This window comes from Erpetoichthys calabaricus, chromosome 18 (assembly GCF_900747795.2).
Source record: "Erpetoichthys calabaricus chromosome 18, fErpCal1.3, whole genome shotgun sequence".
NCBI classification, from domain to species: domain Eukaryota; kingdom Metazoa; phylum Chordata; class Cladistia; order Polypteriformes; family Polypteridae; genus Erpetoichthys; species Erpetoichthys calabaricus.
The window spans coordinates 20,801,130-20,816,782 of NC_041411.2; the positions used below are offsets into that span (position 1 = coordinate 20,801,130).

A 15,653-nucleotide genomic window follows, 5' to 3' on the forward strand; every position below is an offset into this window, starting at 1 on the left:
CTACAGACTGGAATGGTCTCTGTGTACTGCAATTTAGCATTCCTCTTGATCCTGCACACTATTGTTTATGAAGTAGAAGTGCAAGGTTCTAAAAGCTGTGCATTTTTTTTAAATTCAGCCCTAACATCAAATTAGGATGTTCCAAATTCTGAAGGGATGCCATGAGTTGGGCACAGGGAAGAGGTCGGTGTCATGTCATCTTTGTTTTACATGCAACAAGAGAAACATTCTTCTAGACCATCTTGTGCATTCTGCAATTTAACGTACAAATAAGACAGTGGAGATTTTATATTATTTATTACATTAAATAAACTTTCCTATGTATAAGAGAAGTGAACAGTAGAGCTTCCAGATCAACATTTAAGTGTTCATAATCACAAATCCACAAAACATTAACAGACATTAAATAAAATTGCACATTAAATGTTTTATAGAGGATTTCTACAGCAGGTCCAGTTCAAAACACCTACTGCCTATGATTGTTTTCGGGTTTGGTAAACGAGGTGCTACCTTCAGATTCAAGACACAAAAACTATTTCATTGGTCAATAAAACATTTTCATTACAGCTTAGTCACCTATGACAAATTCAAGAACTAGAATGTTTTGTTTATTAAAGTTTTTTTTTTTTTTTTTGTAAACTCAATTATTCAAGAACAAAAAGTCACAAAAGGGTTTCTAAGAGGCCAGCATGCATGCAGATTATATCAGATATTTTTTTGTGTGTGTAAAGTGCTTGTAATTCAGGGTGCAATGGATACAGTTAATTTACATGCAGCTTATTCTCTCTCTTAACCTCTTTTGTAAAGAACAGTTTTAGTAAGGAATCTGGTTCTGGTAGTACTGGATAATGTCGTAGGTTTTGCTCCTGGAAAACAAAAGTAAAAAAAATAAAATAAAATTACAATTAACTCTGACGAACACTTCAGTGGTTTTCAGCTTTAAATGTATGCACCTCTTAGCTTGAGCCACCAAAAAGAGGGATGTTTTTTTGATGGCATAGTGGACATAGTAAGCACTACAGTGAGGACCGGAGGTCTGTCAAGACCCCTCCAAAATGTTTTAATATTCATTGTTACCACCCACATCATTTATCTTCAGACCTCCACCTTAAAAATCTTATAACGATACCAGTTGTCTTTGTATGACTTTAAAAGGATATTTAAATGTTATGTTTACATTCAATTTATATGTTGACATGTTAATAAAACAGTTATGTGTATTCACAACAAGGTGTTAAAGGAATACTCCACCCAAACAATGATTTTTGTTTTCTCTCTTTTCTACCCCATGCTTATAGAGAAAGGCAGGTCTTCAGGTCAAAAGCTCTGTCCTGTTTGAACACATCTATTTTCTGGAAATGGTTTATTTAACAAACCTTTTCCCAAAATGCATGTCTCTGTGGTGCTGTGAGCATATGACTTAGATGCCTGACTTGTGGATTACATGACGAGTGATTTTGATTTTGTTTGCATCTGTTCAAATTGGGTTCCCATTGAAATCCACTGTATCAGGAACCACCTCTGTTAATAATTAAAATGTGACATTAAATGTTTTTCTTAGTCATCACTACAAAGATGAGGTATGCAACAGACAGAAGAATTGTCATTTTTAGGTGAGGCATTAATTTAGAATCACATAATATCAATGTAATTTTTGTTAATTTTGTCTTACAACATATTCTCATAAACAGGGTAATTTAAACCTGTGTTTCTTGCTAAATAAAACCTCCATTTGTACAGGTAGCCTGCCTCTAGTTAGCTCGGCTCAATTTGTATTTCTAAATGGCTTTGCTCTATCCAGTATTTTATTTGTAGATCTGCCTTGGGTTTTCCGACTGGCTTTATTTTACACAGGTACAAGAACTACAGAGAGAGTGACTTTAATGATCCACTTCTTTGAAAATAACCAAACTGTTTCTGTTTAAACATATTCTTAAAAGACGGAACATGACCAGCACATAAGTGGTGACCTTACCTTTCTAAATATGAAGAGTTTTAAGGTGCAAGAGTCTTACCTTACTCCTGTATTCAAGCAGGCGGGGTTAAGAAATATCGGAAGTGACAAATTCTTAGCACCCATATGGACATACCTGTTACTGAGGAAGCAGTTCTGAATGACTTTGATTATGTAAGCAGCAGCTTCCTTTTCGCTCACATTAGGATTGAACCTCTGCCTGTAGATAAACATATTGTTTTAGCTGTTGTGACATTTGTGCTCCCTGTCTATTACATACATAAAGGAAGCTCAGGACAAATATATTTCTGCAAAGTTGTACAGTCGAGGATGTCACCCCATTTGATAGTGGCTTGCCCATGTGATCATCCTACTAAAACACAATGATTCAGCTGTGGTGTTTTTAATCAAAATGAAACAGCTGTTTGGGCAGTAGGTAGCTAACAAGTTTTATATTGGCTGTGTAGAAGAGAGCAGAGCTATTATTAATTCACTGCAGAAATGTCTTGGTTCTAAAACTTACTTAAGCAATTTGATTGTATTCCCACGGAAGCAAGGAAGACCCGTATCCAGCATAAGAGTCACCAGGGACACTACTGCATCCATGTAGGGCCTGTAGTGACAGCAGGCAAGGGAGAAGTTAGCACTGTTCACACCTTTTCTGTTAATCAGATTAACACTTTTTTTTATCTGCGAGTATCTGGAAGTAGCACATTATATCAGTTGTACTGTCTAAACTGCAAATTTCCGTTAAATGCACAATTGTGGCCAAAAAGAAGAAAACCATAAAAATATTAACTCCTACTTCACGGCTTGTTGTAACCTAACAAACAAAACATAAACTGACAGGCAAGATTATTGCTTGTTGAGATTATCACTCATCTTAAAGTAAGTAAAAAGGCTTGGAGGTAATTCACTGACAAATTAAGTTTTTTTCAGTATATTCTAGGATTCTAGAATGGGTACAGATAAAAAGCAAATTGTAATTACTTAAAATTCTAGTAATCAACTGAACATTGCCTTCAAGGATCCCAACAACATATTCTGAAATACACAAACTTGTCAAGCCAGATGTTCTAGTAGCAGGACTGAGGCAGTATAATGTAGGCAATGAAAAGAACGGTTAGCACTCTAGGAATTTACCTGACAGCGAGGTATCCCCGTACACACATCTCCATAAACCATTTAAATGGTGTGGCTTCCATCTTTCCTCCCATTATCATCACCATCTCATCAGTCAGCTTGATATCTGGCTCCCACCCCAGGTTACCTCCTGGAGAGCTCTCAAACATGAAGCCAAAATCTGCATGCACCATGAAAAGCAAAAGTTATTGTACTGTTTGACTTCTCTTTTAACTTATTGTAAACCCAATTAGTGTCAAGGCTGACAGCACTCCACATCCTGGCCTCCACTCACGTATTATCCCTCTCTCTTATAGTCAGTGTTTTCAAAAATAAAATGTTTCCCTTCTAAAATTCTAAAGCATTAAGCCCAGTTTACTAGCTACTAGCTGTAAATATGCGTTCTGGGATAATCTAAGCAAGTATAAAAATTAATAAATTATAAACTTAATTATTTTATAAATTACATTAATAAATCAATGTATAAACTTTACTGACCAATATGAATAAGGTGACCATTACTGTCCAACATGATGTTGCCATTGTGTCTGTCTTTAATCTGCAGCAGGAACAACAGCAGACTGTATGCAGCCATACTTCTAATGAAGTTGTACCGAGCCTGCAGGAGGTAGAAATATTTAAAAAATGAAGTACAGTTAGTCGCTGAACACACAGATGGCAGCATTCATTAAGTGTTGCTAAGATGGCCTGAGTGTATCAAAGAAATAATCATTAAGACTGATCTCTCTTTACCACACTAGCTGATAGCTGCCATTTTGACCACATGGCCTGCCCATTAATTCAACTGCAGCTTAGGAAGCTCAATTCAGATTCAAATGTCTGCTGTCTTCACATTGTGGGAAGAGAAAGATGCGAGGAGGGAGGTAATGAAACTTTATGATCTGCACATTCTGTCTACTGTGCTTTTTTTTTTTTTTTTTTTTAAGAAACTAGTGTAATAAAGATATTGATTCCCATTATGTAGTATGTCTCCCTCTAGTGGCTTTAAATTTTAAACCCTGAAATAGAACTATTCTAAGGAAAGTTCACATTTTGCTTTAGTTAACTGTTACCTTTTGAAAGGCAAGTGTAGACTCGTCCCCATATTGGTTTCGGAAAAATTCATACATTCCAAAATCTGTTTGCCTCCCCAGCTGGTACCTTGACTTGCAGTCAGGAATACATTCAATAACACCACACTATTGGGGAAAAAAAATGAAATTGCTAATTTTCCTTTCAATTATTAAAATGTGATATCAGGCGCTATTATTTAATCAGTTTAGATGCATTCCAAAAGCTCGCCTCAGGGAAGAACAAGTTGTTAACCAGCTACTGAATGTGGATTTAATTCTGATGACCTTGTACGGAAGCAATGACTGCTATGCATTTACCTTCTGTTTGGAGAAGGATCCTTTTCCAGTGGAATATACCTTCAGATTACTTCACTTTCTATATATGAATTTGCTACTGAAACCTGCTTCACAGTTCTTTAACACTAGAATTACCAGAGCCTACAAAAAAACTCGTAGATCCGTCCCACCTTAAATCGCTTCTTAAATCCTTTCGCACCTCTCCGCCATCGTCTTTTGTCATCTAAATGTACAAGCTGCAAGTAGCCGGCTATTCCATCCCCCCACTGACTTAGAACGTGCACGAATTTCTCCCAGCTCATGCCTTGATTGATTATCTGGGAGTGAAGTGGAGTTTTAGAGTGGAAATAATAAATCCTTATTTAGAACACACGCATTTCATTTGTGTTCCATTTCTACAATAATCTGTGTAAATACATTTTTAAAACAGAAACTTTTTTCATATTCTAGTAGTAAATGACAAAATGTAGGCATAAACTATATAATGTATGAAGCCTGAAGTCCAAATATCAAAGAAACACTTTCACGAAAGGTACAAATATAACGGATCAAGTGCGCTTTTATTCAAAAATACAACTGCAGAAAAAAAAGCCGCCTTAGTGTGCGACATTGACACTTATTTGCAATGACTGCTGCTGTGGCGCAACAGTATCAGTTGCTGACTGGCAAGCAACAGGTCACGAGTTCGATCCTGCACGACTCCCTTTTGAGAAGTGAACTGCTCTTATTTTTACTATTTTAGAATAAAAAGATACATTTGATTTCAGTCTGTGACAGCAGGTGTAATTTATGATATTTGTAAAGGTTAGCTTTGTTTTTGTTTTTTTTATTCACATTTCATTCTTCCTACCCCTTCTGACACTGCTGTTTTCACATAATGACACGCTATAGCTCTGCAGTGTATCACGATACATACGACCGCATGTTTTTTTCCCCCCAATCTTGCCAGTCCCCACACGTTGCTGTATGCCGTTTCTTTTGTACTCCAGGACATGCAGAGGAAAGCATAGTAAAGAGTATTAACTTCAGCACTATATGCAATCATCAGACACTCCCCATCTGACACTGCTGTTTTCACATAAAGACGCTCACCCAAGGAGCGCCCTTCCTATATTTACATGTGTACTTGTTGCAGTGTACACACCTCTCTGTGCTATGGTTTCTATTACACTGAGCAAGCACCTGTAATTCGCAGCTCTATTCATTATCTCAAAACACCACACACATTCACAGTAATTCCCAGTTATGTCCACCACTCACACCCACGCCCACAACCATACAGAACTGATTTCACATCAGAGAATTCCAGTTCCAGCATAAATTCACAAACGATCTGACGCTGTTCGTTTTCAAATAATATTGCATTAGTACGATGATGTTTTCACATATATTGTCTTTCTTTCAGGTGTGTAATAGAAACCACAGCATAGAGAGAAGTGAATACATTGTAACAGGTACACACGTTGTAAATGTAAGAAAAACGATCCTTGCGTGTGTGTGAACTGTGAACTGTTAACATTTGAATCTGATGATTGCATATAGTGCTGTCTTATTCAGTGCGCTTATTCAGTGCGCGCAAGAACATGCAGTTCCAGTTGCTGTGTGCTACAACATGCTGGTGGTGATCAACGCACATTTTAAAAAAAGAAAGACAAATATATGTGACGTTTTGAAGAAATCATTTTATGACGACGCGAATAGTACCAATCAGAAAACATAATTGCACTAGTACAATATTATTTGAAAACGAACTGTGTCAGATTGGGTGTGAATTTATACTGTGGCGCTGTTAGAGTCAGATCAGAAGCTGAATAAGCTCCTGTTCTGACTCTAAGTAAAAATGTATGAATTAATCAACAGAAATAACCACGATCGACATTTTAAACTTAACAATTTACAGTGCATACCAATTTATAAATTTTATGTCCGTTTGAGGTTACAAAGAAAAAAAAAACACTTCCTCCCCAGATGGAATCGAACTCGGGTCTGTAATGCACAGCAAGGCTGTTGTAGCGCTAAGTCAGCAAATCTTACTGCTACGCCACGGAAGGTGTTGTAGCATCGTTGAACCTTTTGTGAAAGTGTTTATTTGATGTTTGGACATCAGGCTTCACAAATGCTATAGTCTATGCCACATTTTGTAACATTTATTACTAAAATATGAAAAAGTTTCTGTTTTAACAATGTGTTTACACAGATTACTGTAGAAACGGAACACGCATGAAATGCGTGTGTTCCAAATAACAATCTATGATTTCCACTCTAAAACTGTAGCAGTTCAGTCACTCCCAGATAATCAAACAAGGCATGAGCTGGGAAAACTTAGTGAACGTTCTGCGACTGTGGGGGATGGAATAGCCGGCTGCTTGCTGCCTCGTCTTAATCGGCTCATTTAGAAGACAAAAGAGAGGTGAGAACGGTTTTAAGGTGGGCTGGATCTACGAGTTTTTTCGTAGACTCTGGTAATTCTAGTGTTAAAGTGCATACAAGATGTACTTGACTGGTGTGCTTATGGTAGCTACTTGGCTATGCTGGTAGTAGTAAAGTAAATATATCTGGCTTTGTTCAGAGAAAGAAATTAAACTATTGTTACCCAGTTTGAGCAGAATACTGTAAATTGGTAAGAAGTCAGTACTAGTGGTAGTTAACACTAGAATTACCAGAGCCTACGAAAAACTTGTAAATCTGGCCCACCTTAAATCCCTTTGCACTTCTCCATCAGCGTCTTTTGTCTTCTAAATGTGTCGATAAGCTCAAGCAGCCTGCTATATCATCCCCCCCCCCCCCCCCCCCCCCCCCCCCCCCCCCCCCCCCCCCCACCACCTCAGAACGGGCAAGAAGTTCTCCCAGTTCCTACCTTGATTAATTATCTGGGAGTGAGCTACCCAAAATTGTAAGGGGAAATAATTTGATGTGTGCTTTGTGTCTACAACAATCTATGTAAAGACATTGTTAAAAAAGAAATGGTCTATGATGTCAGAGCCACCCTGACAAAAAACAGAGACATAGGTATATATGATATTTGGAATAACTCATTTTATGACCTGTATAGTACATTTCGGAAAACATTGTGGCACTGATGCAACATTATTCAAATTATTCATATTTATTCGCACGCCTTCTTGCCGTTGTAATCAGTGACTGCGTTTTTTTTTTTTTTCTTTGATCTTGCCAGTGTCCACTTTTGGGTGCATCGTGCTGTTTCTTTTATACTCCAGGACATGCAGAGGAAAGAATAGTACAGAGGTGTCAGTTCCTAGCTATATGCAATCATCAGATTCAAATGATAACAGTTGTGGCGGGTGGCCGGGTCCCGACATGGTCACTGATTACAACGGCAAGAAGGCGTGCGAATAATGTTGCATCAGTGCCACAATGTACTATACAGGTCATAAAATGAGTTATTCCAAATATCATATATACCTATGTCTCTGTTTTTTTTTTTTTGTCAGTGTGGCTTTGACATCATGGACCATAAGGTGCATGCTAATTCAGTGTGAGCAGGAACACTCAATAAAACTGAATTTAAAAAAAATTCAAGTGACAGTGAGATGCTAAGAATGCGATTCACCAGCGTTTGTGTGTCAGCTTTTATGCCTCCAGATCAGAGAATTTCCACTTCCATTGTCTTCCATTGGGTGGGCAGTAGTATGTATCGTGATTGTGACAGAGAGAGTAAAAGTGGAAAAAAAAAAAAAGCTAACCTTTACAAGTACTATAAATTTACAGTGGCTGCTACAGACACAAATCAAATGTATATTTTTATTGTATAATATTAGCAATAAGAGCAGCTCACTACTCAAAACGGTAAATTTGCCGGGGAGCCGGTTTCGAACTCACAATCTCCGGATTATAAATCAGCGGATCTTACCTCTACACCATGGAAGCTGTCATATTGTACTTGCACCTTTTGTGAAAGTGTTTATTTGATATTTGGCCATCAGCCTTCACACATTATACAGTTCATATCTACATTTTGTTATTTATTACTAAAACATGAAAAACGTTTCTGTTTTAACGATGTGTTTACACAGATTGTTGTAAACACAAAGCACACATCAAATTATTTCCCCTTATAATTCTGGGTAGCTCATTCCCAGATTATCAATCAAGGCAGGAACTGGGAGAATTTATTGCCCATTCTCGGTGGGGGGGATGGTATAGCAGGCTGCTTGACCTTATCGACACATTTAGAAGACAAAAGAGGCTGACAGAGAGGTGTGAAGGGATTTAAGGTGGGCCGGATTTACGAGTTTTTTTGTAGGCTCTGGTAATTCTAGTGTTAACAGCGTGGCAGCGTTTTTTTGTGTAGACTGTGATCTCAGAATTCACTTTAAAATCAATATATGTTCAATAAGTGCATATTTGGATTATCCAATTAAATATGACAAGTATAAAACTTTCAGTTGTATGTATAATGTGCATAAAGGTTCAGTTCATATACTCTAAACAATAATGCATGGATTTCCTCCTACATCCCAAACACATACATAATTGGTTCACCGAGGACTCCGTATTGGCCTGGTGATTGTGGCTATATACCATCTTTAGCTATTTGTATCCTACTATTTAATCTGGATTTAACTGACTCTTTAACCTTTAATCTAAATTTCAATCTCTAAGAAAAACTAATAATAGTGCATCTATCAAATGGTTGCCCAAACTCTGCCAAAGCCACATTTTTTTTCTAATTGATAAATTCAGGAAATAAATTGTAATTGAGCATTAATACTTGGGGAAAAAAATTAATTTTAAGTTTGTTCCTGTGGAGGTTGTTCTAACAACTTTTTATTTAGAAAATTAAAAACATGCAACTTGACATGTGTCTAAACCTTTGCACATAACTATAATAACATGCATGTATTTTTAGTAATCTGCATACACAAAGTACTCTGGAAATTTCAGCCTTTTGTTTTCATAGCTTTTTCTTGTATTCTCAGTGATTTTCAAATACTCCTTGTCCAATGTACAGTAGGTATATAATGGATACTTGGTTTATGCAAAGTTTATATATCCTCATTAGAGGCCAGTGGTGGGGGTCACATTCTGGTTCAGGTAAGGGAAAAGAAAAAGTTGTGTTTTATTCAGCTTCCTGTTTCAGCCGATCTGTTAGATAGATAAAAACATTTTTGTGATTACAGATGAGACTCTTCTGGCTTGAGCTGAAAAATTTCAACTCATTTTTAAATTCTTCCTTTAATATTCCACCCCATATGAGCTATCATGTCACGACTTATATGATGACTTGAGTTGTATTGCTGTGTTGTAATAACTACTTTAGCGGCTCAGTTAGCCATTAGTCTGTCTGTACTACTACCACTTTCAGTAATGAGTGTTTTTCAGCTGTCTAAGTGTCCAGCTGCAGCACTTCTGCTGTGGAACTGCTATGGCATGTTATGTAAAGTGATTACTGTGTAAGCTGAGAACACATTGATTTGTTCTAAAATAAATTGATAGATGCAGCAGAGTAATTCTTACCCCAGGTGCTGTGGCTACTACTCGGTAGGGAAAGACAAACAAGTCCAGACCCACCAACTGAAATATGTTCTTAAAGAGGCCGATGATTTGCAAGGCAAGCATATCCTGTTGAAATGAGAAACAAAGGTCAGTCTGCTTCCAAATATGGAATTTATACATCTCATACAAGAAAACAGACAGATCACAGATAACACACAAATAAACAAGGCAAATATTCCATTACCCCAAACAATCCTTACCACAACTGTAAAAGCAGACAAAACTAAAACCAAAAAAAAAAAAAAAATTGCAAATATGTGTGTGTGTATAATATATAGAGAGAAAGAAGTTAGATGTTGTTAATTGTAGTGTTAATGGCAATTTGGTGATAATGTAGTAGGCACTGGCTTACCTGCCTGCAGTCATCACCCACTTTAAAGATGGCTGCTTGCCAGCAAACTTTGCTTGCACCAGCACCCGTTTCATCAGCCTCATCAATAGAATCCGATCGGCATCGCAGACCTCAGTTTAAAAAAAAAAAAAAAATTGAGAAAAGAAAAATATATGGCCATGAACTGACAAATCCGCAGGTACTGGTCTAACATCCAGACAACATAACAATATGGCATTTTTCCAACCTTCTTTCTCTAGTTCACTGACTCCACAGCGTTTCACCTTGAATTTGGCCAAATATGGAGCTTTAGCAGCACTAGAAGAGGAAAAGGGGTAAACATTCTGTGTAATACTGCAATTTTTCTTTTTTCAATGCTTAAAAAATTCAAATATTCAGCGTTTATGCGTCAAAGACTCCTGGAAATTTTACAATACAAAAGGTACTTTTAGACAAGACAATTCCGTTGAGATTTGCTTGGAGTAGTACTGGTGCAGTTTTTAAATAGAGGCACAGCATAAACAATCTAAAAGGAAAAATGTAGCACCTTTGCATTGGAGTTCCTGATTTATAATCAATGTCCAAAACTATAGCCTCTGGATTACTGGGTAGATAGCATCCTGGGGAGGGCAAACACAAGTTGATATTAATGGAAAGTTAAGGCATCACTGATTTAATTATTTGTGTTTTAAAATTTAACATCAATTACCCCTTTAGGATGGACTTGTTAATAATGCATCACATCTTACCAGGTTGCACTTTGACCTCAGACAGAGCCTTCAGACAAGCTTTCTTACGTTCCTCACCCTTAGGGGCAGGCCTAAAGAGAAAAGCAAATGACAAAAGGTTTGTAATGTACAGTTCTAACAAAGTACTTCTTGCAAATTGTGTTCATCTTGTTGTGCTTTATTTTTTTAAAAAAACAACTGCAACTGGAAAAAAGGTACAGGAAGAAAAACTGTTAGAACTTTCCAACTACAACATGTTAAGATATTCTACTGATGCTCTACTGTTGTGCTTGATGGAAACAAACCTGTGAACGAGGGCGGCATTTATGTTGACACTGAAGCCTTCCTTAAACAGGCAGCACTAGGACTTTTAGCAGCAATGTGTTAAACAATAATACAGCAGTATAATCTAGGTTTTGTTTACCATTTACAGTTTATATCACTAAATTTCAACAGAAAAAGTACACACACAAAACCCAGCAGGACCCTCATTTCCCCCCATACTGTTACACACTTAAGCACAAAATTAATTTTGATCATTTTGTTTTATAAAGGATGTACGATGCATTTTTCATCATCCCCTCCTTGGTGTATGCGTTTTGCCACCATGTAACCAGACAGTGCTGGTGCCAGGTGTTGGGGGACAAGCAAGACAAGCCAGCAGACTGGTCTCAGTGTCACAAGCAGCATTCAATACACTCATGGCAAAAGACCAAAGAAGTGAATTATGTTGTAGGCTACTCGTACACATCCAGTCTTATCCATATATTGCTACCCTTACTGCCTTGACAAAACACAAATACACAGAAGTTGTTTAAAAAGAGAAGTTTTATTTGAAAAGTAGCTCTATCTTTAAAATTCTGTAAAAAAAATTCTTATACTGGCTCAGGAGAATTTTACACAAACCTGCAAGTGAAACTGACTCGCTTGAACCATTAATATACTACGTTTCACCTCTCTGCTTTGTTCAAAGAAGGCTATCAGCTTTCTTTTGAAGAGAAAATTCAAAGTGGAACATAAAGTTGAAAAAGAAGTGGGGAGAGTTAACTAGAACAGCTGAGGTACATCACATTTAATCCGATGATTTTTAAACAGTGACAGCATCTGCTCTAATGAGTCCAGTAGTGCAGGAATCATGCCAGTGGGACTTGGTTAGAAAGCAAAACATGTTTGTTTTTATTCCTCTCTAATGGGTGCTGTCATAACTACTCCCATCAAAAAAGAGCATATGTGCAAAACGGCAGCAATATTTTAACTTGTAGATCAAAAGTATTACCCTGCATGCAACTGTATTTGCAGATACATTTCTGTCATAGAAACTGATACTCTAGAACAAAGTCTCAGACATACATGTCAGATGTATGTGTAATATTTGAAAGAGACACAATGCTCTCCAGTTTTGCTGTGAATGCCTTTCACCTGCTGTGTGCATATTCTATTCAGACACCACAGTGTGGCTGAGACCTACACCAAATGAGTCAAGTGCTTTGAGATGATGTTCACTATGAAAGGTGTTACAGAAACAAACATCACAATAAGGCACCTCTTACTTTATAATGGCAGACACATTGGTGATCTTGTTAAAGAAGTCAAACTCTCTCTGGTAAAACTCCTTAGCAGGGCCTGATAAAGATCCTGTGATTTCTTCCACCAGTTGCTCCAGAAGGTCTCCAATGTCCGCTGTAATGCAGGATAAAGGAGTGTAAAAATGTACTTAGTTTTTCTGCTGGAATTTTACAAGAAGCACATCAGAATAAACTATACTTAGCATATTTACATTTCTGTAGATTAATTCTGTAAACATTAATAAATTAAACAGACTATCTGGCCTGAGGTTCCATGTTTTATTTATCCCTCATGACACAGTAAGTCTGGTCTCCTCAACACCTCCTAAAAATGTTTAAGTGCTTATAGTCCCATAGTCCCCATTTTAATTGCTTTGTGACACTGATGGTGTGGAATTAGTTACATTGTTATCACATCGCCAGATAATTTTTCAAAGATTATACATCCTAAGCTCCTTTCAACCATCCAGCTTGGTAGTATAGCCCAGGTAAGTCATTCATAAAACATCTGCATATCCAAGTTACTGGTTTTTCCTTCCTCTTTCATGGTTTACATCCTCTGTGTTTTCAGTATTTAGTTTTAAGATCAACAGATCAATCTCTTGTTTTTCATTAACTAACTTGTAGTTCAGAGAGTAAAATCATGTTTTTATTTGCCCATTTCCTTGCAACTCTACATGTAACCAGAAAATGCACAAACTGAGGAGCAATTGTGTTTATAGAACTTACGATCTTTCTGGTGTGCCTCTTCGTCTAAGTAGATATTTGTCTTCATGTTCCAGATAAACTGGTGTGCCAACAGCTGTGACTTTGCAGCCGCCCACAAGATGTATTCTCGGACATAACCCATCTGTGATTAAAACAAGTACAGTACTGTAGTGTCCAAAAGTTTTGTCAGTGACACAAATGTTGTGCTTCCCAAACTTTATTGCTTCAGCATTTTCAGATTTTTTTTTTTACATGTTTCTATGGTATACTGAAGAACAATTATAAAAATTTTAATAAGTTTCAAAGGCTTTCATTGGCAAATACATCAAATTTATGCAAAGAGTCAATATTTACAGTGTTGACCCCTGTTCTTCATAACTTCTGCAATTTGCTCTGGAATGCTTTATATCAGCTTCTGGGCCAGATCCTGCCTGATGGTGATCCATTCTTGCCTTTTTATTGCATGGAGTTGATCACAATTTTGTGGGCTTCTGCTTGTCCACCCGCTTTCTGAGAATTAACCAAAGGTTCTCAATGGGATTAAGGTCTGGGGAGTTACCCGGCCACAGGTCCAAACTTTCAATATTAGGATCTCCGAGCCACTTCATTATCATTTTTGCCTTCTGACATGGTGCTCCATCATGCTGGAAACTACACAGATCATCACCAGACTGTACCTGGATTGTTGAAAGAAGTTGCTTATGGAGGACATTTTGATACCATTCTTTATTTATGGCAGCGTTCTTGGGCAGAATTGTGAGTGGGCCCACTCACTTGGATGAGAGGCAACGCCACACAAGAATTGTCACAGAATGCTTCACTGTTGGCATGACAAAGGGCTCATGGTAGCGTTGACCTTTTCCTTCTCCGGACAATCAATTTTCCAGATGCCCCAAACAGTCGGATAGAGGATTCATCTGAAAAAAATAACTTTGCACAAGTCTTCTCCTTTCCAATCCTTGTACTTCCTCCAGAATTTTAGTCCGTCCTTGATGTTTTTCTTGGAAAGAAGTGGCTTCTTTGCTGCTCGTGTTGACACAAGGCTGCTGTCCAAATGTCTTCGCCTCACTGAGTGTGCAGATGCATTCACACTCACCTGTTGTCAATACTGAGCAAGCTCTGCACTGGTGGCAACACGATTCTATAGCTGACTCAGCTGGAGAAGATGGTGCTGGCATTTGCTGGACACTTTTGTACCACGGACAAAATAAGTGAAAATGGGTTTTTGTAAAAAGTTAACTTTTTATGCTAATAAAGCTCTTTGCAATTAATTAATATGCACCTAATCACTCTGCGCAATAATATAAACCAATGTGAATTGCCACCACAAAAACTGCAAAACACAACATTTGTGTCACTGCCAAAACTTTTTTATATTAAATAATTGTATAGTAGTGGTTAAGAGTTTCACTAACATTAAAAAAGCACAATAACCAGCCAAGGCTAGAAATGTAGTCTATACACCTACTTTGTCATATCGTAGGGCTTGAACTATCTGAGGAATATAGAACAAAATGGCATCCTGCAAGAAAAAATGAGATTAAAAATTTTTTTAAAAATGTAAGTAAATGCATTAGCTATACTGTACACTAAGAATGTGACCTACTGTCTCTATAGTCAACTTATTATCTGTTAAGGTTCCCCCTCTGCCAATATAATTTTTTCCCATAAACATTTATCAAGTGGAAAAATGACCAAATACTAAAAATGCATGTTTTACAATTTAGAGTCAATTAGAGTTTAATGAAAGAAAAATCTGAATTATGACAGTTATTTTCCATTTGATTTACTGAGAAGGTGTTAGCATTAAACAACAGTCAGAGATCTCAAGTTTAAGAGTGAATAGAATTAGATGCAAAATGATACTTTTAGAGCACAGGGGAAGTGTTTAGAAAAACTGCTAGGTACACACGTATAACAAAGTGCAGTGTAATAAAATACAAAAAACACAGTGCATTGTGAAGGGGTGTGGCTGTCAATCTTACCAATGAAGATAATAGGCTAACCATTTAAAATGATGAAAAGGCTGATTGTGGAAGTGAAGCACAAAACAGATCAGTAAAATACTACAGCTTCGCATAATGCATCTGGAGTAGCAGCATGCCAGATTAGTGCGGGCAAAAGAAACAGGTGTTCTTTAACAATTTAATGTCAGTTTTTACCTTTGAACAAGACCATTTTTTAAAATAAATTCAAATTATATCAGAATAGCGAGGTTTGATCTGAAAGCACATACTATTGCCCACTTGGCTCCGGATTACAGTTTTACTCGTGCAGATCGCCAAAGAAAGAGGGGCGGCGGACTAGCAAACATTTACTCAAGCCAGTTAAAATGTAAAGATGTTAGTTTTGGTAAAT

General features: G+C 37.2%; 1 protein-coding gene across 1 annotated transcript in view; it reads right to left on the reverse strand.

The window, feature by feature from the left end:
* Positions 1-280: 280 nt before the first annotated feature.
* Positions 281-15,653, reverse strand: part of pi4kab (phosphatidylinositol 4-kinase, catalytic, alpha b) — a 106,702-nt gene continuing 91,329 nt past the window's right edge. Inside the window, exons 42-55 of the mRNA XM_028824254.2 lie at positions 14,764-14,817; positions 13,317-13,437; positions 12,573-12,702; positions 11,044-11,114; positions 10,842-10,914; positions 10,542-10,612; positions 10,316-10,425; positions 9,925-10,029; positions 4,150-4,275; positions 3,575-3,695; positions 3,098-3,257; positions 2,478-2,567; positions 2,091-2,174; positions 281-866 (exon numbers count right to left, since the gene is read on the reverse strand). Of these exons, the coding sequence (XP_028680087.1) occupies positions 815-866; positions 2,091-2,174; positions 2,478-2,567; positions 3,098-3,257; positions 3,575-3,695; positions 4,150-4,275; positions 9,925-10,029; positions 10,316-10,425; positions 10,542-10,612; positions 10,842-10,914; positions 11,044-11,114; positions 12,573-12,702; positions 13,317-13,437; positions 14,764-14,817 (1,368 nt within the window). The 3' untranslated portion in view covers positions 281-814. The remainder of the gene's footprint in view (positions 867-2,090; positions 2,175-2,477; positions 2,568-3,097; positions 3,258-3,574; positions 3,696-4,149; positions 4,276-9,924; positions 10,030-10,315; positions 10,426-10,541; positions 10,613-10,841; positions 10,915-11,043; positions 11,115-12,572; positions 12,703-13,316; positions 13,438-14,763; positions 14,818-15,653) is intronic.